This window comes from Aulonocara sp. 'chitande type north' Nkhata Bay, linkage group LG11 (assembly GCF_057382095.1).
Source record: "Aulonocara sp. 'chitande type north' Nkhata Bay isolate Kocher_YH1m ecotype deep benthic linkage group LG11, A_spYH_male_GT1.1, whole genome shotgun sequence".
Lineage (NCBI taxonomy): Eukaryota > Metazoa > Chordata > Actinopteri > Cichliformes > Cichlidae > Aulonocara > Aulonocara sp. 'chitande type north' Nkhata Bay.
In genome coordinates this window covers 25,342,794-25,364,912 of record NC_141354.1, presented here as the reverse complement: position 1 = coordinate 25,364,912, position 22,119 = coordinate 25,342,794, and the positions used below count along the sequence as shown (strand labels likewise).

At 42.8% G+C, this 22,119-nt stretch overlaps 1 protein-coding gene across 6 annotated transcripts in view; it reads left to right on the top strand.

The window, feature by feature from the left end:
* Positions 1-1,216: 1,216 nt before the first annotated feature.
* ddr1 (discoidin domain receptor tyrosine kinase 1) overlaps positions 1,217-22,119 on the top strand; it is a 56,088-nt gene continuing 35,185 nt past the window's right edge. For 4 of the 6 annotated variants that reach the window (XM_086311359.1, XM_086311360.1, XM_086311356.1 and 1 more), the window contains exon 1: positions 3,079-3,220. In XM_086311359.1, coding sequence (XP_086167485.1) covers positions 3,219-3,220 — 2 coding nt within the window. In that variant the 5' untranslated portion in view covers positions 3,079-3,218. Of the gene's footprint in view, positions 1,585-3,078; positions 3,221-17,470; positions 17,631-22,119 lie in introns of those variants that run through there. The other 2 variants (XM_086311357.1, XM_086311358.1) reach the window with 2 other exon arrangements.

Below are 22,119 nucleotides of genomic sequence, written 5' to 3'. Positions count from 1 at the left end.
AAATAAAAATCACAGTTGTCTTCAAAATGTGTTCAGAATTTCAAATCGATGATGATTCATCTCATAATATATAAGCTGCATTTATATGTTAAAAGTATCGGTAATGTCGTTACTTGGTACCAGATCAATATAAAAGGGTCCAATATTTACCCAGCTTCAACTGGCTGATTGAGGAACTGCTGTTTTACGCTTATTTTTTATTATTATTATTATTTTAGCTTGGAGAGATGTTCTCTCTGTGTGTTTTGAGTATTTGAGTTTTGTTGTTTTTTTTTACTGTATGGTATGAATCTACGCAGCCTTTACAGCTTCTTCAAGACTAAAAGCTCATTTGCAAGTTTAAACTACAAGTGCAAGGGAACATTAGACAGCAGAGAATCCATGTTCCCTTTATCTGTTTATCCAAGGTGGAGCTTGGAGTCTGTTAAATGACCTTTATTGTCTGTGCCTGCTGATTGAGCACCAGCTAAAGTTTCCCTGCTCTCACTCTTGGGCAAGTACCAGCACATACTGTAGCTGCTTTACAACCTTTGTTTCAGCCTCTCTGAGTCGGACTTGTTCAGTTTTTTGACGTTATTAAGCATAAACGGGCACACATGTGGCCCTTTTTCAGACATGAATTCACTCTTCCCTCCTGCTTTGCCTCAAGGTCCCACATCAACAAATGTCCTGATTCAAGTTCAGTGCTGTGTTTTACTGCAAACCCTTCAATCTGAGTCATTATAGCCCAGAGCCAGTAATGGTATACAGTTACACCACCAATACTCTGTAATAGAGAGGTAAATACTGAGGCAGAGTCCTGGGTCTACATTAAATGGGCCTGACCATCTGTGAAGAGGAAGAACAGATTATTTAAAGAGTTTACAAGTTTATTTTCTTTAAAACAAAATCAGTTTCATAGCAGCAGGAAGGCCTGTTCTGACAAGCAAAGGGTTAACAAGGTGAAACTGTCTTGCGTGCAGCTGTATCGTGGGTAAGCTAATATCCCCCAGATCTCTGTGTTGCTGTAACGCTGAAACTCCCACTGGCCCCGAAGACTTCACTTTGGATTTCATTTTACAGCGTCGTTGAGGCCACAGCGCCCTCCCACGGGAGGCGCTGATTGGTCGAGTTGCCTGCTGGAATATTTAATCAGACACCTTGCTCGCGGCTGTGATTGGACACAGCCGGTGCAGTTATGTAAATGAGCACCTGGTGGCGCCTGCTGGCCCGGCTGCTGAGCCCGGACTGTGGAGGAGCGGCTGAGAGAGGACGCAGAATCAGAGAAGGTCCGAGAAGCAGAGATACTTTGCGTGTTTTCCCTCCTTTATCTTATTATCCCCCCTCCATTAACCACAGGCTGAAAAATATTCCTCTCAAGTGAAAGTCAGCCTGGGGGTGTGAAATCAGCCGGTGCGCGCAGCCCGTACGGAGTATTGCGCTGTTTTCTGAGTTTTGGTGGAGGTCGTTCACTAAACTCAGCTGCTGCTCTCGGAGGTCAGTTTGGATTATTCGGTGGACGCGTGTTGTATTGAGCACAATTCTCCACAGAGTTCATCCCAAAGTTTGGACCGCTGTCACAGCACACTTCTGCCTGTCTTTTAGGTAAGTACTCCCAACCTGCTCTGCGCGTTTCTTCTCCGTGCGCTTAGCTCCATAATAAGCGGCTGTAATAATATTGCTGTGGGTATTTCCAGCTGTCTGTGTGTGTGTCTGTGCGTCTCTCACTCGCTGGCTTGGCGTCTATATGTCTCGTTGTGATCCGGGAGCGCTGCAGCTCTGGACGCTGGCCACGGACTCCTTGGAAGCGCATATGAGGTGTAACGTTGCGCCCCGGACTCTGCGCGTTTGTGTGGCAGATACATTGTGGTATTTATGCTGCCGACTGCGTAGCTGAGATATTCTGACATCGTACATCATGATCTAGACTTATTGCAACATCGTGTTTAAAAGTGGGTGCTTGGCACCGGAGAAAACGTTATTCAGAGTCCTCACTGCTTTCACGCCTTTTATATTCAGTGTGGATTTTTCTCGTTCTCCGACCTCCGACTCATTGCCACTAACTCTCAAACAGTTACACGGGTTTGATTAAGTTGTACAGTCATTCCTCTTTTGAAAGTCCTTGAGTGTCATTATTCAGAGTCCACCTCATTTACAACATTTAAATAAATAAATAAAAAGTTAAAGAAAAGTAATCTGAGCTGGCATGTGGAAGCTTTAAAACTGACTGCAGCGGGCGTAATGACGCACTGAGTCAAACGTGTAGCATTTAAAAGGACCTAGTGACATCCAGCTGATGGTCATCACACAGACTGTTGACCCTGTGACCTTATAGCAACACATGGGGACCCTTAGTGGGACCGGCAGCTCTGGTTTCACTCACCCCTGGTCCCTGGTTCTCCAGTGGGGAGCTAATCAGTCACCAGAACCAAGTCAGAAATCAGTGTGAAGTTGCCTGGAACTCGGATCTGTGTTGATGAAGGAAACATTTCAGACTCTGGGGACGAGCTGCAGGAAAGTTTGGACTTTGAACAGGATGTACATTTTGTGTTTGCATGAAGCAGAAGAAAGGGGGCGGTGATAGCTGATCAGTCATGTGGTGTTACGAGTGATTCTCATATTGTCTGACAACAGGATGGTGCAGAATTATGTATATTTCAGCATCTTGTCTCTGTTAATTTCTGTATAACAGAGAACAAAGAGAAGGGAAAATGTGGGTTTGATTGCGTGTGTTTGTGGTGTTGTCTTGCTCCTGTGTGTTTGTGCATGCCTCTCTGGGGGCCGGTGACCTACTGGAGGAGTCAAACAATGGGCTTTAGTGGGTGTGAAGTGCAGTGAGCAGTCACCTATCTGACTGCATGAAAATGGCTGATGTGGGTAGTTTGTTGGCTAACAGACTGAGAAGGCAGTCCAGCGTAGAGGAGGTGCACCATTGTTATAAACTGCTGTGTGGGGAGGAGTGGGTGGGGGTGCTTGTGCTATAGAGATAGAAATGCAATAAAATGCCATTTTCCCTTTCTCCGTCCCTCCCTCTCTGCCTCTAAGGCAGGGGCATAAAGTGAGGAGGATCCCTGAGTGTTGATGCACATGTTTGCTGGATTTCAGTCTAGTAGGCATCTGGCCGCTGATTCTTCCACAATGTCCCGAGAGAGCCATTGACTTGGAGTAGTTCATTTTTATCAGCTGTGCAGTTGAGCAAAGAAGACACAAGATATTTGAAATAGTTGGATGGCCCAGTTATGTGAGTATAAGTGTTCACGCACAGACTTGGAACAGCTTTTTATTGATTTGTCTTCCTCTTGGCAGGCTCGTGACAAAGCAGCATTAATTGCATAATATGATTTGTGGAGAAGTATGCACGCAGCAAAATAATTTGTCTAACATTGTTCGAAGGAATGGCTCTTATTTGATTTGTGTCTAAGACTCGGCAACAAAAGTCTTGGAAAGGTTTTTTATGTGCAAGACAAGAAAAAAAAAAAAAGAAGAGTGGTTTTGCAGTGGTGTTGTTTTGTGATTGAAAACACGCTGCTGCGTGCCAGTGCAGGCTTTTCTGCAAACATAGAAGCACGGTGTAGTTTCTGCCATGGGAACACTGGTATGTATGGTCTGGTTGATCATTGACTCCAGTCTGTTATCCTCTATCTGGGTCATTGTTTTGGGTTAAAAGACTTCAGCAGGTGGATACAAATTTGAACCTTAAAGGAGTCGCAGCTTGAACAGTGATTGAACTGCACGTTTGGCACAGTTGCCTGGTCTGTCTCTCGCTAAAGGGGCTACTTAACAACATGAAAGGGCACAATGGCAATGAAGAACTGTCTTTTATGTGACACCTCTCACAGAGATCATGCATTAAACAGAAAGTCTGTCTTTGGTCATAATTGGCTCAGACAGACTGAACAGGAAGGCAAGTGGAAGAATTCATTTAAGTCCAAAGACACGACATGGTTACTTGCCTTCCCTCTCGACAATCCCCCTGTAATGGGAAATGAAACCGATTGAACGCGGGACTCCAGCGTCCAGCCTGTTTTCCCAAACCAATTTCCCTTCAAGTCTAGACAGCTGGACTTTTCAATTGCATCTGTGTATGTGTGGTCACATGCAGAGCGAGCTCAACCAGACTGTCGGACAAACAAATTAATCGTGTAATGGGCGGTGACACTTCAAAGCGGGATCTGGGCTGTTCGTGGGCTTTAGTTGTCAGCGAGTTTTCAAATCTATTTGGTTTCCTCTTCGCGAATCTCCATCCCTGAAGTCCTACCTTTTCTCAGACTGCCCTCCCCCTCCCAGATTCCCTCCCCACCATCCTTCGTTTGGCATCGAGCACACTTTTGATCCTCTAATAATTAGAGGATCAAAAGTGTGTCTAATTGATCATTCTGGCAATCTGTCTCTTTCCCTACATGTAACATGGAACGCAGATTTTTCTTCTTCATCTTCTGTATCTCCCCATTCCCTTTGAAGCAGCACTAGACATTTTATTTATCTTCCTCCTCTGCTCATACATCTTACCCTCAGCCTCTCTCTTCTCCTATCGTCCCTGTGAGTCTCCTTATTTATCTGTTTGCTCTTTCAGTGAAGGGTGCCCTTGTTAGATAGCGGTGTTGCTTCTTGGATGCAAGTACCCTTGGGTTAAGTTTTCTTCAAAGATTCTCACAGGGTATCTTATCAAAGTATCTAAGACATTTACTTGGTCCCTGATATAAGCTCGGAAAACTGCAGAAATGCCTCTGCATGACTTCCAAAATTACAGGTGGCCTATTTTTGAAGGTGATAATGTACGAGTGTGTGACAGCCTGTGGTAAAGTACAGAAATCTAGAAGCTTGAAGGTACTGCCATATCTCCCTAATATATAATTTCTCAACTCTAGTACATGTTTTATGACTTTATGAAATAATAAAAAAACTCTTATTAAAAGAGAGCTTCATTTATTAGCCATTGCACTCCTATAACATTGTGAAATTTTGATGTGCAATTTAAGCAGCAGGGAATCTTTTTATACCCAAATGTGTGCTGTTTTTAGTTGAATGGACTAAAGGAAAAAAATAACCTTGAGCTAAATATTTTGGAGGATGCCTTCTCAGTGTTTATGCAATGAGTGGAAGCAAGGGACACTGCAGTCACACTGTAAAGTATACCCTACTTTTCCCTTCTTTTTGAATTTAGTGGGGACTGTATTTCTGTAATTAACACGATTTATTATTTTTTTTTAAAAAACTTAAGTTATTGAGGCCATAGCTGCATTAGGAGGGTGTTTACTGAGGTCACAGATCCTGGGAGCCGAGGATGGTTTTTCCATTTACTTTTATTCAGCTCAACGTCGCTTTGCAACCAGGGGAGTCGCCCCCTGCTGGGCATCAGAAAGAACACAGATTTAAGGCCCTTTCAACCTTGCTTCAGTTTCAGGTGTATCGTCAGTCACAGCCTGGTATCGCCACTATTTACAATGTAATTAAACCCTCGAGAGTCTAGCTGGTGATCTGAATAAGTTTTGCCACCAGCAGCTGTTGTCACCTCATGAAGAAATGTCTCATTTTTCCTAAATCCACACCTCTGTCTATCAGTTTCCTTCACCTCGTCCAATTCGGGGTCACACTGAGACCGAGAACCATTCACACTCACAGTCACACCCAATTTAGGATCACCAGTTAACCTAACGTGCACTGTGGGAGACCGTGCACAGGCTTCGGGACAAACACCGAAGGACCCAGGCTGGTGGATTTGAATCCAGGACCTTCTTACTGTGAGGAGGACAGCACGGTGCTGTCCTCCTCACAGTGTCTTGTGGTCATTAAGAATTTATAAACTGATGATGATTAATCATGAGTACACACTGCTTTCCCTGCATAAGCTGCCTCTATAATTTCAAAGTATATGTACTGGCAATACTGGCCCTTGGTATCAGATGACACAGCACTACATTTTATACAACTTTTCTTTTGTGTAAACCTTATACTCTCCAAAAATACTCTCTCTTGTAAATGAGATTTTTAATCTCAATGACATTTTTACCTGGATAAATAAAGGATTAATAATAATAATAAAAAAAACCTTAAGACTGTGTTTAATCTGCAAAATTAGCCAAGGTCATTTGTGAATTGGATGATTAGGATGGTCTAATTAGAAGTGGACGATGGTGAATCCTGTGATTTAAAAACAGCTACACACTTTGCCAACTTGTGGAAGCTGAAGTTATCGCTGCTGGAAAAGAACCTCATAAAAGATGGAAACCAACTTAAAAGCCAGTGTGCTCCCTTCTCTGCCTCTTGCTTTCTATCTTTTTAGGTTTTTTTTTCTCACCACTTTTCAAATCGTCATATTGCGGTTGGTGTTTTTTAGCACCCACAGTGCCTCTTGTGGCACAAAGCGCCACTAATAATTACTAATGGCTTCTGGCAAAGTAAGTGTTTTGAAACCTTGTTGGAACATGGGAAGAAAATTGTGTTAAACATCAAAGGTTACTTTCTTTTTCAATATGTCTTCTTTGCGTATGATGAATTTGAGTTGCAATGACATCCACGCTGAGTGGGTTGGACGTGTCTGCCGTTTCCGCCGAGGGGTTTGTAGGGTCGCATTAGCATCAGGAAACTGTTGTGTGATGTGTAATTTAGTTCTTTTGAGACTGTTTTTCACTGCTGAGAGGGAGGAGGAGGACTGAGAGTTTGATAGAGGTATCAACCTGTGCCTGAGGCTTTTAACAGAGGTAGGTGTGTGTGTGTGTGTGTGTGTGTGTGTGTGTGTGTGTGTGTGTGTGTGTGTGTGTGTGTGTGTGTGTGTGTGTGTGTGTGTGTGTGTGTGTGTGTGTGTGTGTGTGTGTGTGTGTGGTGGTTTCAGCAAAAGCCCAGGCTTTATATTAACCAGGCCACCATATTTTCAGATCCTAATGTGCTTTTGTGTGCATATTTTTTTATTTTGTGCTGCAACATCTGAAGACCTCTACGTTGTCCTCAGCTCTTATTCACTGGAATTGAAGACTGCCGCATTGCTCGGTTAGGCCAGTTAAGTTCCTCACATTGACTCAAAATGTTGAGTCTAGCTGAGCTCATTCCCGTTCGCCCTGATCTTTTTTTTTTTTTTTTTTTTTTTCTTCCTGTCATTTTCTCTCTGCTACTCTTGAGTTCACCTCTCTCTCACTCCTTTCATCCCTTCTCTTGTTCCCTCTCTCTCCTTTTCAATGGCTTCTCAGCGGATGAATAATTCTCAACCTCCTGCGGCAAAGAGTTGCTTTTGTCCCACACTTGCTCTGCCAGTCTCTTCGTTCGATTACTGGTGGGAATTTTCCTTCATGGCGTTCTTCTGTCTGTCTGTCTGTCTGTCTGCTTCAGTCTGCGGCTGTTTTTCTCACTGTCCCGTCACATGCCTCTCCTTTCACCCTGTCCTCCCCTCTGCTTCTCACTTGTTCTCTGACAGGTGGTAGTGAGACTGTGCAAATTGAATTCAGAGAATTGGGCTGTGGCTCTCCATCACACTACAGCCCTAAAGGACCTTTGGTGTCAAACTAGAACCAGAGGTTCACATGCACTCAGCTGCGAGGTCATCGTATTAACATGCTAATGGTCCCTCATGCCTGCTGGATACTCCTCACGAGTCTTACAGCCATGCTTCAGCTAAGGTCAAACTCAGAACTAATCTTCCCTCAGAGTAGCAGTGATGGTTAATCTTCAGGCAGCACATGAGCTTGCTTCGCTTTCAAGTGAGACGCACTAGAAAGTGAAGTGGATCTCATCTCATTCCAGATGGATTAAACAGAGCAGAAAAGGAGCTGAGGACAGTCTAACTACATGTGCCGACAAGTACGAGGCTTCGAGCCCCGAGAAGCATAATAGTATTCCAGTTTCTGTCGGTCACAACCACTTTCCCAGAAGAAATGCAGACAAAACTGAACACATGTTTTTCCTTTGTAAACTGAGAAAGAAGACTTCGCTCTGAGTCTCACGATAATAAACAGCCGACTCCGTGTAGATCATGTTCACTGCCAGAGGTGTTAACAAAACCTTCATTTTCTTTTTGTGTGCAACTTTGTTATGCTCTGTTCTTTGTCTTATTTCAGCTTTGAGAACATCTTCTTCTGATTTGGTTTGACTCTCTCTTGTTGTGTCGAGCTTACCAAACAGGCAGTTTACCTCCTTCTGTCCTGTGTGTTGTTGCTGTATCTGATCAGGCTCATTTCCTTTTGATTGCCTTTGCAGATACCATAATGTTGGAGCGCAATTATAGGAACTTTAATAAAAATAACAAGAACGGTCCAAGGTAAATATTATGGGTTTATTGTAGGACTGTAGTCATGAAGACAAGTCTTGGGACTACCTGCTCTGCATGTTGTTTCAATTACTGATTTCTGTGACGACTGACAAAAGACAAACCTGCAAAGTTCCTTTTTTTCAATATTTCACAAGCTTTCATTTGGATTAAAGTCTAGACAAGTACAAGGAAAAATGCAAATAATGTAAAGGCAAGCATTGCCCTCAAAGCATTGAAACTTCAGAAGGGGCTCAGAATAAAGGGAACTTGGAAAAAGAGCGTTATCTGTTCATTAATGTGTGTTAACTGGAGTCTTTTCTCAAGTAAGCAGGACTGACAAGGAAACAGTGTTGGAAAAAGTACTGGATTTTTGTGTTTGACAGTGTTTTTGATGTATGTGTGTTTAAGATTTGTTATCTCTGTTTGTACTAGGGGTGCTTTTTTGCCTTTATCTGACAGTTCAGCAGGAAAGAGCAGCGGAAGACGCCCAGCAAAGAGCTACAGTTTCTTGTAGTGGGTTGACAAACAAACATAAGGTTAGGGTCTAGCTCTACCGGAAGCCATTAACATGGAACATGGAAAAACAGCCAGAAGACTCGACTTTTTTTTTTTTTTTTCTTTTTTCAATTTAAAATAAAATACATTTCTGTGTAAAAGTCTTGCTACCCCTCATTGCTTTATATTTTGTTTCCAAGGAGCCAGATTTTCTTGTAAAGTTTAAAGCGGTCTTGAGCAATACTTCTCCAGGATTTCTGAAAGTCGTTCAAAGATTTTCTTTGACATATTCAGCCTTTCTGCAGTCTTTGTACCTGACTGTTTTCAGAGGAATATTTTTAGTTAAGCCACTTAATGCTGACCTATGAGTTATTCCTTCATAAACACACCGAACTAAAGGGATGAACCACTGTTGTGTCTACGCATAACAGACGACTTGGCAAAGAATTTTAAATTGTGTCTTTAGGCACTTTTTTTCCAGCAGCTTGTTGGAAAATTTTTATATAATTTTTTTCTCCATTTCTTTAGTTGAATCCACAAAAAATATAAAAAAAGATAACACAGTTTGACATAAAATAGTATTTTTGCACCAAAAAGGTGATTCGCAGAGAACTATTGGCCGAGAACTTGGAAACTGGACAAGTGGAGGACAAAAGAGGACATGGAAGGTCTAAAAATATTATCTACAGCAGATTAACAGTATTTGAAAGTCATGTTCTTAAGACATAAGGCAAAATCCAGCAAAGACATGGGACCTGAGAGATTCATCTGGCCCTCCAGCTGGTTCATCTGCTGTTCACTGAAGCCTCATCAGATATGGAATCAATAGAAGGATGGCTGTCAAGAAGTTACTCTTAACTAAGAGAAACGCGGAGAAAAAGCTGAGGTATGTAGGAGAGAGGTACAACAGCGAGTGCCTACAGCCTGTAAAAGACAATCGAGGCTCTGTCGTGGTTTTGGGCTGCATTTCAGCCGGTGGTTCTGGTGACTGATGAGCTATGTTGGAGATCTAGGAATGCAAAAAGCTACGATCAGAGTTTGAGCCACAATTCAGTACCATCTAGAAAGCATCTCATTGGCAACAGCTTTATTTTTCACTATGAAAATTATCCCAAACACCCTGTCAATGCAGTGAAAGCTTATATGAAGAAGTGGCCTCCCCAGAGTTTCAACCTCATCATTATCAAAGCATTTTGACAGAGAACAGAACAAACGACAGCCAACATCCAAAGAAGAGCTTTGAATGTCCTTCAAGAAGCCTGGAGAACTATTCCTGAAAACTACTTAAAGTTTGCCTTTTATTATGTATTTAAGTTTGTGTTTGCACATGTTTCGATAAATCGTCGCGCCTATTAACCGTTTTCCTAGTAACATGTAAAGAAATGAGGAGTCTCAAGACTTTTGCACAGTACAAGCTTATTTACATATGCATCTTTTGGCTGGAATATGTGTCACGTGTCAACAAACCAAGAGTCCGAAGAAAATGTGTTCCTGGTTTTAAACTTGAGATATTTTCTCAAATAAACTCAGGAGACAAAGCCAGGACAGTAAAGCTGGGACATTGACTGAAGCGGTCACTCAGATGCAGCACACAGCAGGAAACGGTCCACTTCGATGCATTCTTAACACTGAAAATACTCCCTTTGGTGTGGGTGAGGGAACTCTTAGGTAGAGGTAGTAGGCAGGACGGATGATGCCCGCTAGCTTGCTTTAAATTCACCACACATTTTCCTGCTCTGTTCTCACAATCGGACATCACACTGACTTCGTACTCGGCAGCTGGCAGATTAAACCTACGTAAAAGTTTGATTTGAGACATTTGAGTTCTCATATTCAGCTGTTTTCAGGAAGGTTTAGAGCTGCAGTGCATGCGTTAAAAACAGTTTTGTTGTGACATTTTGTCCCCTGCGCTTACAGCAAGGTTTGTGTGGCTGCTATTGACGAAGGCAATCTGCGGTAATCAGTCAGCATTTGTCTCTGTCCACCATGAGGATGAGCAATGCTGCAGCTGCTATGGACTGATGAGCCAAGTGGACCTGAAAAGGGAGCCGGTGGAGGTTTCATTCTGTTGCTATGACTGATGTCAGCTTTGTGTAGTCGCATGCTAATGAACCCAACCTTATTATGTTTTGTTTTTTGTTTTTTTTTGCGCTTTTTGCTCTATCCTTGAGCCTCGACTCCTGTGCCTCCCGTTTCTGTCTCAGTAAGGAGATTTTTTTTAAATTGGGCTTCTTTTTTTTTTTTTTTTTAGGGGGTGGAAGCTGAGCTGTCGTAATGAGTCATCTGGTGTTATGCACAATTCAAATGTTTCTGGAAGCAGGTTTCATCTTTAACAATTCCCTATCTTCATGACTCACCACCTTCCTCAGCAATTGTTCACATGGTTTATGGTCTCCGTTTCTTACTGATGCAGATTTAATTTGTTTTTCTGACTCCACTGTCTTGCCGTTTCCGTTTCCAAGTGAGTTATCCGCACTTTCCTTCTGCTTCTTCCTGTACACTCAGCAAAATCAGATTCCACAGACATGACTGGCACTTCCTTGTAAGGGTGAATTTTGTGACACACAGATTTTCAACTGGATGCCTAGTGCATGGCCCAAATCCATGATGAAGAGCAGGGCATAATACCACTCTTCACCTGAAGCTCCCAGTCATATATTTGATGGCAAATGTCACAGTTGTGCTGTGTTTTCTCAGTTTAAATATCAAATTAGTTTGCAGCCTCAGTAAGGGTGTAAAGCTGTGTGGTTTCACCCACTCGAGCAAATATTGTGCTGAGTAAAGTTGTAATATTTAACACAGTAAGCTGTAGGTAATGTTTTCAGTAAAACAGATCCCCATGGACATATTGCTATAGCCAAGCATCTCAAGCCAAGCATCTCAAGCCTGCCCTTGGAGTGAATCCTCAGTGAAAATAAGAAAACAGTGGCCCCGCAGGGATCAGCACTTTACTCACACCAGTCCTGAGTCACACAAAAGCAAGGCTGTATTCAAGGAAGCCATCAGATGACCTTGTTTGTGTCACTGGCACAGTCTCCACAGTATCACCCTTTAAAGTGTTGTGAAGACTGAAGATAAATTCATGCTTCATTCTCTCCGGGACTCCGAGCGTAGCAGTGCGTACACCCAGCTTCCTCTCTCACACACACACGTGCGCGCACACGAACAGAAACCCAAAACAAAGAGCTCACTACTCCGTGTCTCCCCAGTGGCCATTAGTCATGTCTAACTGGCAGTGTTACTTTATCTGGCCGAGACTGGAGACTTCACATGTCGAGATCTGTGTATAGAACAAGAACGACATTGAATAAGCGACATTCGAAGCCTTTTTGATGTTTCAAATTATATGCATTGCACTACATTATTGCTAAACTTTCCCCAAAAACCTCACACTTTTAGACATTTTATCAAAGCTTGTCAAAATAAGAGTTAGTAGCCATGCTGGTGATGCAGCTCCTGGTTTATTACCTCTGTTCTGTCTCCTGTACACTCAGCAAAATCAGATGGATAAATTATTGTTATATTTTAAACAGACTTTAGCGGTGCCCAGAGATGATGATGATGATGATGAAGAACTTTTTGTATTTTCTCTTTTCACCACTATGAGGTTGATTTTGACCAAAATGTTTCACCAACTGAGTGACGTTCATATTCTTACAAAGCCAAGTTCTTGGTGATTTAGACGAACAAAATACAAGACGGTGAGAAATAAACTGTCCGATGTGCAACGCTGGGGTCAGAACTGCCTTAATTCTCTGTGGTACAGATTCAACAATGTACTTCCTCTGAGATTTTTGTCTATATTGAAATGATAGCCTCACACTGTTGCTCCTGATTTACTGGCTGCACATCCATGATGTGAACCTCCCATTCCAACACATCCCAAAGGTTCTCTACAGGATTGAGATCAGGTGACTGTGAAGGCCATTTTACAGACAAACCAGTTTGAGACGATTGCTGCTTGGGATATGGTGTCTTATCTTCCTGGAAGCAGCCATCAGAGGGGGGAGACATTGTCTTTTCATGGTCAGAAACAATACTCAAGTAGATCGTGGTGTTTAAATGATGCTCAATTGTTACTAAAGTGTTAAACGGCTCGAAATGTGCCCAAAAAAAATATCTCCCAGCAGCCTAAACTGTTGAGACAAGATAGGATGAACCCATGTTTTCATCTTGTTTACACCAAATTCTGAATTTTTGCATCAGAAATCAAGAATCTTCAGACCAGGCTTTTTCCAGTCTTATATAGTCAAGCTTTATTTTGGATTGTAACATCTGTTTCTGTGGCACGGAGTGTGGTCTTCTGCTGCCAGAGCCCCTAAGCTTCAAAGTTGGTCATGTTGTGAATTCAGAGATGCTTTTCTGCCTACCTGGGTTGTAACAAGTGGTTACTGCCGCCTTGGTGTGAACTCAATTCAGTTTAACCATTCTCCTCTGACATCAACAAGTCATTTTCACTCAGAGAACCACCGCTTACTAAACGTTTTCTATCTTTCAGACTGTTCTCTGTAAACCCTAGAGATTGTTATGTAGGAAAATCAGAGTAGATCAACAGTTTCTGAAATACTCAGACAGCCCATCTTGCATCAGCAACCATGCCACATTCAAATCACCTGTCCGATGGTCAGTTTGAACATCAGCAGGTCATCTTGACCATTCCTGCATGTCTAAATGCCCTAGGTTGCTGCCATGTGAGTGGTTGCCCTAACAACTTATCTGAGTGTGTAACGAATACCACTGCTGCAAAGCGCACTACCGTTGTGATCATTTTATTGATGTTAATTAAATATGAAATGTAAAGAAACATAAAATAATAATAACTCTCACATCAACGTTAAATTAATTGAAAATGTTGTAATTATCAATTGTTAATCAGTCACGGATCATAAATGAATCAAGGAATATCTACACAGGCGTTCAGTGCACCTTTTTTGGAAACATCACTCCCGTGTGTTACCTAAAGCAAGTCTGTGTTTTTAAAATTCTCAGAGCTTATTCTAATTTAGCTATTTGAGTGTCCAGAGCCTTCAAAGATTCGATCATAGTCTCAAAATGGCAAAAAATAAATATTTCTTATGAATTTCATCAGCGTGTTATTGCTCAAAGACATAAAAAGTGTGCTGCATATTTTATTCAGCAGTGAATTATTCTCTCTATAGAACAGCACAGTCTGGCTTTAATTATAACTAAGCAAGACAAAAAAAATACACCAGCGACTGAAGTCTGAGAAACATACGCCTCGCAGGTTCCAAACTGGCACTTTAAATGGTATCTGCAAGGTGACTCCAGGATGCTTGCCTTCTGTGAAAGATTCACAAAGAAGGGGAAAAGCCTCATATCTGAGGTGAACAAAAGGTGAAAATTAGTCTGAGGAGGGAAAACAGCCAGTGGAAGACATGTGCGTTTTTTTTCTCTTCAAAATCTTTTCTGGAAGCGCAGCATCTTGGAGTCTCCTCTCCACTGTTGACGTTAAAACTGCTGTTTTGGTGTAACCTTTCATAAAAACGCCAATTAAGGACCTGTGAGGTGTCTTTTTCTCTAATGCACTTGTCCTTTTGCTCAGAATTGCACTGTGGCCTCCTACTTCTTTCTATTCTGGTTAGGGCCAGTTTGTGCTCATCTATGGACTGAGTGGTACACACCATCATATAAAATCGTAATTTTGTCTTTTATTTGTGACAATTTCCTCAATAAAGAAGTATCCTTTCTTTTAGAGCAAAAATACTCTGACAAATTTGAGAAGAAAGCTCCTTTTTTCAGGTCAATTTGAAACTATAATCGAACCCATAAAGGCTAATGATCCAGACACTCAGGTAGCCAAATGTATTCCTTGTGTAATCAGCAGAACAGTTTTCAGCTGTGCATACACACTAGTGAAACGATGAATCGGCCTTTTAACATCCGAAAGCTGCAGTAGGTACTTAAATTTGTTTCAGTGGAACACGGGGCTTTACACCTACGAATATACTCCAATAAAAATAATGAATGACTCATAATTAATGGCGCCATCAATCACTGATTGTAATTTGGAAAATTTATCATCAGTTAAAATAGAAAAGGGGGGAAGTGTGCTTCAAAAATAAAGACATTTCTAAGCGACCCCAAACATTTTGAGCAGCAGTGTTTTGGCAAGTGTAAATGATCATATTCATCAAGTTGATAAGTTGATGCATTCTGCTCCAGAAACTTGAAAGATAAGCAAATAGTAAGCAAACATGGCCAGTATGAAAGGCATGAAATGAAATTTGCTAAGGTTGCTGTTCGGCAGAACCCTTGACAGGAAAAATGGATGACGTATCAACTGTGATTGATACCTCTCTTAGGTTTCAAGCCTGTGCAGCTTTATTTTTTCTACTATACTGACACAAACTGATACTAATGGCTGCAACCAAAAAAGAGCCTACAAGTCAAGATACACTTTAATAATAGTCAGCGGCCGGTGATGTGAACCATGCAGAGTTTGCAATTCAAGTATTAAAACATGCAAAATAATGTGCAGAAAAAAAAACAAAGCAAACTTTTACATCATTTCTGATTTTTTATTTATTTTTTTTGGGGGGGGGGCTTTATTGGACAACTGGAAAGAATAATGAAGGCTAAAATTTGGGCCCAAGGCGAGGAGTTCCGGAGAAAAGACGCTAACCAGAGCCAAGGAAGTCGCTCCAGCGAAAGCTGGCGAGATCTAATTATAGAGACTGGCACGCTAGCTTTAATGATGCAATGGCTGCTCACTTTAAAAAAAGTTCTCCCGTGTGTTCGTCCCTGCTCTCGTCTGTTTCAGACATGGTTTTTTTGGGATTTTTTGCTGTGCGGGACAGAAACAGCAGCTGCTCATAAGTATTCACAGTCCTGCTCGTGGATTAGCAGAGACAAAATGTGAGCGTAGATTGGACTGCACACTGCGCTGCCTCCTCCAGAACACAGCGGGCCCTTCTCATTCTCTCTGAGTGCTAACCACAGCTGTTCAACACCACTTGACTTTTCCTAACAACAATGTTCTCAGATGGCTGTGGCCACTTTTGTTCCTTCTCGCTGGAACAGTTGCTCTTCTGGTTTTCTTTAATGTCTTTGTCTCTTGGTGGTGTGTTGGATGAGAGCTCGTTGCCTTGCTGACCAAAACGGTGATGAGACTCTGTTCAGGTTGATGTTTGTTGATATCACCGTGGTTGTTATAGTGATTGCCTTGGATTTGTGGCCCCACTCATCAGTTTGAACTCTTGAGTGTTTTTTGCACGCTGAGCCTAGTCCAGTAAGCCCCATATTTCTGCATTGTGTCATCAGTCGTATGTGCATTCAGATGAAGAGGGAGAAAAGATGGCACTCTTTTTTTTTTTTTTTTTTCCTCTCTCTCTCTTTCACTTTCTCTCCTCTACGTGAACACGTGCACCGTGTATCGGTTGCGTTGTGACTGCCATTCAGGACAGCTGCACCGGCTCGGTCCCCACACACCCATGCGTACGCGCACTACGAGGCCATAAGTCACCATTTCTGCACCACCTCCCAACTACTCACATTCATGTAACCGTGTCATCGCTGCTCTTGCCCCTCCACCCCGTTGTGCTTGAGCAGACTCTACTATTCCCTCTGTTTCCATACATTCCCTCTGCCTGCCTCTCTCCCTCCCCTCCCTCTGATCCTCTGTCACTACAGCTGTGTGTCAGCTGTTGGCCTGTCCCAGTCTACTCAGAGATGAAGCTGAAATGTAAAGGGTCTGCAGGGAAGACAGCCTGGCCCCTCTGTTTCACCCAGCTGTCACTCCCACTTCAGACTTCCACTTATCATTAAGGCTTCTTTCTTCCTTCTTGCTTCCCCATCGGAAGTTTTTTTTTTTTTTTTTAATTTCTGTAAGAGTCACATGCTTGATTGGTTTCTTTGGGCTTCTAGTTTTTCCTGCCTTTAGTGTTCCTCTGTCTACGTCTTGGTGTTTATTGTTGGTCATTCTTTGTGTTGCTTTGAGGGTTCGTTTTTTCTGGTCTTCAACATGGATCCAAATTTCACGAGGATCGCTCCTACTCCTACAGTGTTGGTCGGGATTTAATCAAACACGCACACACTGATCACCTGATGGGGCTTCACAGAAACGTTGCAGAAGGTCAATATCGGATTTGTTATTTTATGTGCACTTTTCCATTTTCACAGCATAACCTTCATGCACACCACCCACAATTTCACCAAATTCTCACTTTTCATTTACTGAACAATATTCAGTTCAAACCACTTAGTGAAGCCTTTAACATCAGATTCTCTGTGTTGATCCATTTGGCACCTTCAGATCACTTTACCACGGGTGGTGCGTAGCATTTATATCCTGCTCAGTGTCGTTATCTTATTGGTCATTAAGAGTGAGGGAGTGGCCCTATTGGTCGACTCCCACGTTAGGAAGGTTTAAGCCTTTGTATCACCATTAGACATCAGATCAGACATGATCATGCTTTATTTTTACCATGTTTACTAATGAGCATGTAGTCATAATGCTCATGAAGTCAAACACTTTTGTTTGGTGGTGAACAAGATGAACAAGACTCCAGAATGACCGTATATGTATGTATATACTAGGGGTGCAACGATACTCGTATCGATATTGAACCATTCGATACAGTGTTTTCTGTTCGGTACGCATATGTATCGAACAATACAAAATTTGTAATTTATTTTTATCAACTTTCCTTCTGACAATGCTGTCTGTGTTGAGCGCTCAGTGAATCTGCGTTCGACTACTCCGCCTAGGCTGCACTGTCGAGCGCAGATCCACTGAGCGTTCAACACAGACAGCATCGTCAGAAGGAAGAGCGCAGGGCAAGCTAGCGAGACAGAAGTTAAGCTCTCCTTGCAACATGGCAAATTGAACCTCCCCCACCCTCATTCAGATCTGGCGTTTGGAATTATTTTGGTTTTCATGTGACGTATGACCCTGAAGGTAAGCGCGTCATGGACTAAAGTAAAACAGTATGTTGGATGTGCCACGCAATGCTCAATTACATGGGTGGGAACTAGTGTGTTAGCTCGTTAACGTGTTGGCCGTCTAGCCCCACGCAGGGGTAGCTCGTTAACGGAGATTTGCCGTGTTACGAATATGACTGCACATTTACACCGACATCATCCTAGTGCAAAGACAAGTGGAAGCAGACAAAAACAACAAGCATGCATGCTACAAACTTTACCCGAGTCATTTAGACAGCCGTTAGCACATGATTCTCCTTATGGGGACCTGATATGTTTAATATTGTGGCGAGCTCAGACAAGGAGGAGACGGAGGTGTCGTTTGGTCTTGCTTCCCGTGAGCTAGCCAGGGAGCACAGCCGTTTATTGACATCTGCAGAAGAACACTGCCGCTAGCTAACTGCTCAGTGGGGCAACCGCACAGCAACAACAACACACAGAGCGCCCTCTGACCAAGGAAGGACACACCGTCGCAGCGAGAAGGCGTCACCCGTCACTATGGCAACATAAACAAAACATAACTGTACAAACAGACCCCCGAACAGCCCTGACCCGCTACATAGCCCCCACCTAAGGGGTCAGTCGTCCCCGACGACCCCATTGCCCCACACAAAGTCCTGCAAATGTCCAGTTGCCTTCTTTTGGCGCACCGGCCGCTCACGACCGGCGGGGGAAAAGTCACTCGGGTCAGAACATGGGGTGCCACCATCATCCCACTTCTGACACCAATGTGGCGAGCTCAGACAAGGAGGAGACGGAGGTGTCGTTTGGTCTTGCTTCCCGTGAGCTAGCCAGGGAGCACAGCCGTTTATTGACATCTGCAGAAGAACACTGCCGCTAGCTAACTGCTCAGCGCGGCAACCGCACAGCAACAACAACACACAGAGCGCCCTCTGACCCCGGAAGGACACACCGTCGCAGCGAGAAGGCGTCACCCGTCACTATGGCAACATAAACAAAACATAACTGTACAAACAGAACCCCAAACAGCCCTGACCCGCTACAATATGCTGCTGAGAATATAGCCCAGAAGAAGCGTATAGTATAGCTTTTATTTTGGAAAGAGCCATTTCTCTGTAATAAACTCTCTTTTCCAAAGATGAGTGATTCCTCAATCAGATACAGGTTTTACCGCGCCAGATCCGCGGCCCCGAACCGTAGTAAGGAAACCTCTGGCAGTTACTTGAAGGTTCCATAACTGACTCGTAGCAGGCAACAGCTTACTATACAGGTCAACTCCGCTAGCAAAAAGATCGAAGGAGGCGTAGGAAACTGCTTCACCGAACTTTATTTCTTCTCTAAGGCACGAACACCGCGTACAGTGGGCTGAAACAGTTTACTCACAGCGAGCATCGCCGACACAACTCTGGCTGTCGAGGGAGTTATTATATTCCTTTTATTTATTTTATTTTCGTCTCTTCTGTAGCTAACCGTTACTTTTCCCCCTTCTCCGCTCTCTCTCTTCACACACACACACACACACACCAGGCAGTCCCGCTACACACATCCCGAATACATTTCCCATCAGGGTTCATCCTTAAAGGGCCATGCCTGTAACACGGGGCTTGCAAAATCGCTAGCCCGACGTCCCGGGCTAGCGATTTTTCCAGTCGGGCTGCCAAAATCTATCTCTGCCCTGCCCGTCGGGCTATCATAGGAAGGAAAAATATATGTCAATGCTTTTGCATTCTTTCGGAAATGTAGCTGGGTAATTATGTCATTGGCATCGGTGAGCCACTGTCAATATGTGACATATTGAAATCGCGTTTGAATTTGCGCTTGTTTTTTGCTTTCACTTTGCAAATGTCCAGGTGCCTTCTTTTGGCGCACCAGCCGGTCACGACCGGCGGGGGAAAAGTCACTCGGGTCAGAACATGGGGTGCCACCATCATCCCACTTCTGACACCAATGTGGCGAGCTCAGACAAGGAAGAGACGGAGGTGTCGTTTGGTCTTGCTTCCCGTGAGCTAGCCAGGGAGCACAGCCGTTTATTGACATCTACAGAAGAACACTGCCGCTAGCTAACTGCTCAGGCGGCAACCCCACAGCAGCAGCAACAACAACACACAGGGCGCCCTCTGACCCCGGAAGGACACACCGTCGCAGCGAGAGGGCGTCACCCGTCACTATGGCAACATAAACAAAACATAACTGTACAAACAGAACCCCGAACAGCCCTGACCCGCTACAATATGCTGCTGAGAATATAGCCCAGAAGAAGCGTATAGTATAGCTTTTATTTTGGAAAGAGCCATTTCTCTGTAATAAACTCTCTTTTCCAAAGATGAGTGATTCCTCAATCAGATACAGGGCTTGCAAAATCGCTAGCCCGATTTTGCAACCCCAGTCGGGCTACCAAACTCTATCTCTGCCCTGCCCGTCGGGCTATCATAGGAAGGAAAAATATATGTCAATGCTTTTGCATTCTTTCGGAAATGTAGCTGGGTAATTATGTCATTGGCATCGGTGAGCCACTGTCAATATGTGACATATTGAAATCGCGTTTGAATTTGCGCTTGTTTTTTTGCTTTCACTTTGCAATGGCACGACAGCACTGATTGGTGAGTGATGATAATTTGCGCACCAATTCCTCTGACATCGTCTTATCAATCGTTAGCTTACTATGCAAACATGACAAGTGAAATCTCCCGCAGCAAGCTTAAACATATGAGAGGTTGATCGCGCAGAGAATCGCTGACCTGTGTGTGTGTGTGTGTGTGTGTGTGTGTGTGTGTGTGTGTGTGTGTGTGTGTGTGTGTGTGTGTGTGTGTGTGTGTAAAAACAGCAGGATATATATTTTATTTCTGCTGAGCCAAATAAGACAGGTCAGGGTGAAGAAGTGACAGCCAAAGAAAAGCTTACCACAAAACGGAAAAGTTATGACAAATCAGACTATAAGGCAAAAAGAAAGTGCAGCTCTATGGTTTCATGGACAAAAGAATTTCTGTGGCTGCAATATGACGAGCTAAATAACCAGGGCTGCACATAAGTGGTCCGCAGGTGCGCATTCGCTGTCAAAAAAAAAAAAAACTCGCACAAGATATGAAGTTGCAACGCGTGTTTGCATACATAAGATTTTCTGGAGGAGGACAGACATTTGTTTAAAACTCTTAAAGATGTCGAAGAAGCTCCTTTAAGCAATTACTTTGGTGTTCCTCCACCTCCAAAGAAATGTCAGAAGGAGTCCGAACCACAAAAGAAGCGCGTATTCTCGGAAAAGTGGTTGCAGGAGGTGAGCTGGCTTCAAACAAATGATGAACGCACAGAGATGTGGTGCGGAATGTGCCGTGAAAATCCCACTTTAGCGGACAAAAACAGTGCTTTTTATATGGACGCAAACGCGCGTTGCAACTTCTTATCTGGTGCGTGTCTTTTATTTTGACAGCGAATGCGCACTTGCGGACCACTTATGTGCACCCGTGTAAATAACATAATGTTCTGCCGGGTGTGTTGTTGGTTTTCTCTCGATTTCTGGGTCGACAAGCGCCTTTGTTACTGGGACCAGTCATTTTAAGAAAGGCCCCCATTAGAACCCATGAGAAATGCAAGAAATGCATTATTGCTCAGTCTGCAATATCTTTCCCAGAACAAACACCAATTGCAAATAACATACTAAAAATAAACCTGAAAAATCTGTTTAGAACAGCGTACTATGTTGCAAAGAGTGAACTACCACTGGCAAAATTTAGTAGTCTTTGCAAACTTCAAAAAGCAAATGGCCTCGATCTTGGTCCCACTTGCCTCTTACCTGTGACTTCAGCGGAAATTTCAAATTCAGGATCTGACACAGACTGATTCATGTCCTACACAGTTCTTACAAGTTCATAGAAATTTCTGTTCAATTAGAACAAAGTATTTGAGTTGATGATTGTAATTTTTATACAATGTTGTAATTTGTTTTTCAACAATTTTTTGATTAATGTTTTGTTTCCTTTACAATATTATACTTTAATGTATAATATTGTAAAGGAAACAAAACATTAATCAAAAAATTGCTCTCTTTTTTATTCGGGCTACTTATATTTATTTTGGGCTACCAAAAACTGAAGAGTCCCTGCCCGAAGGGCTACCAGGGATTTTGAAATTTTGAGAGCCCTGAGATATATTTATTTTTTAAATTACTTTTTGTTTCAGCAACATTAAATTTAAAAACTGTACTTTTGAGTTAAAATATATATTTATAATTTTAATAAATGACAAATTAAAAAGGCATGAACAATTTTTTTTTGTATCGAAAAAATATCGAACCGTGACACCAAAGTATCGAACCGAACCGTGAATTTTGTGTATTGTTGCACCCCTAGTATATACATATATAACTGTTGCCTTAAGGCACATTATTTTGTAAGGCAGAGCCTACAATGTTACATTAAAAAGACTCCAACAATCACACTATCCCCTTTGAGCCAGCAAAAGTGGGAAGGAAAAACTGCCTTTTAACAGGTTGTTCTTTTCCTCCTTGGTGG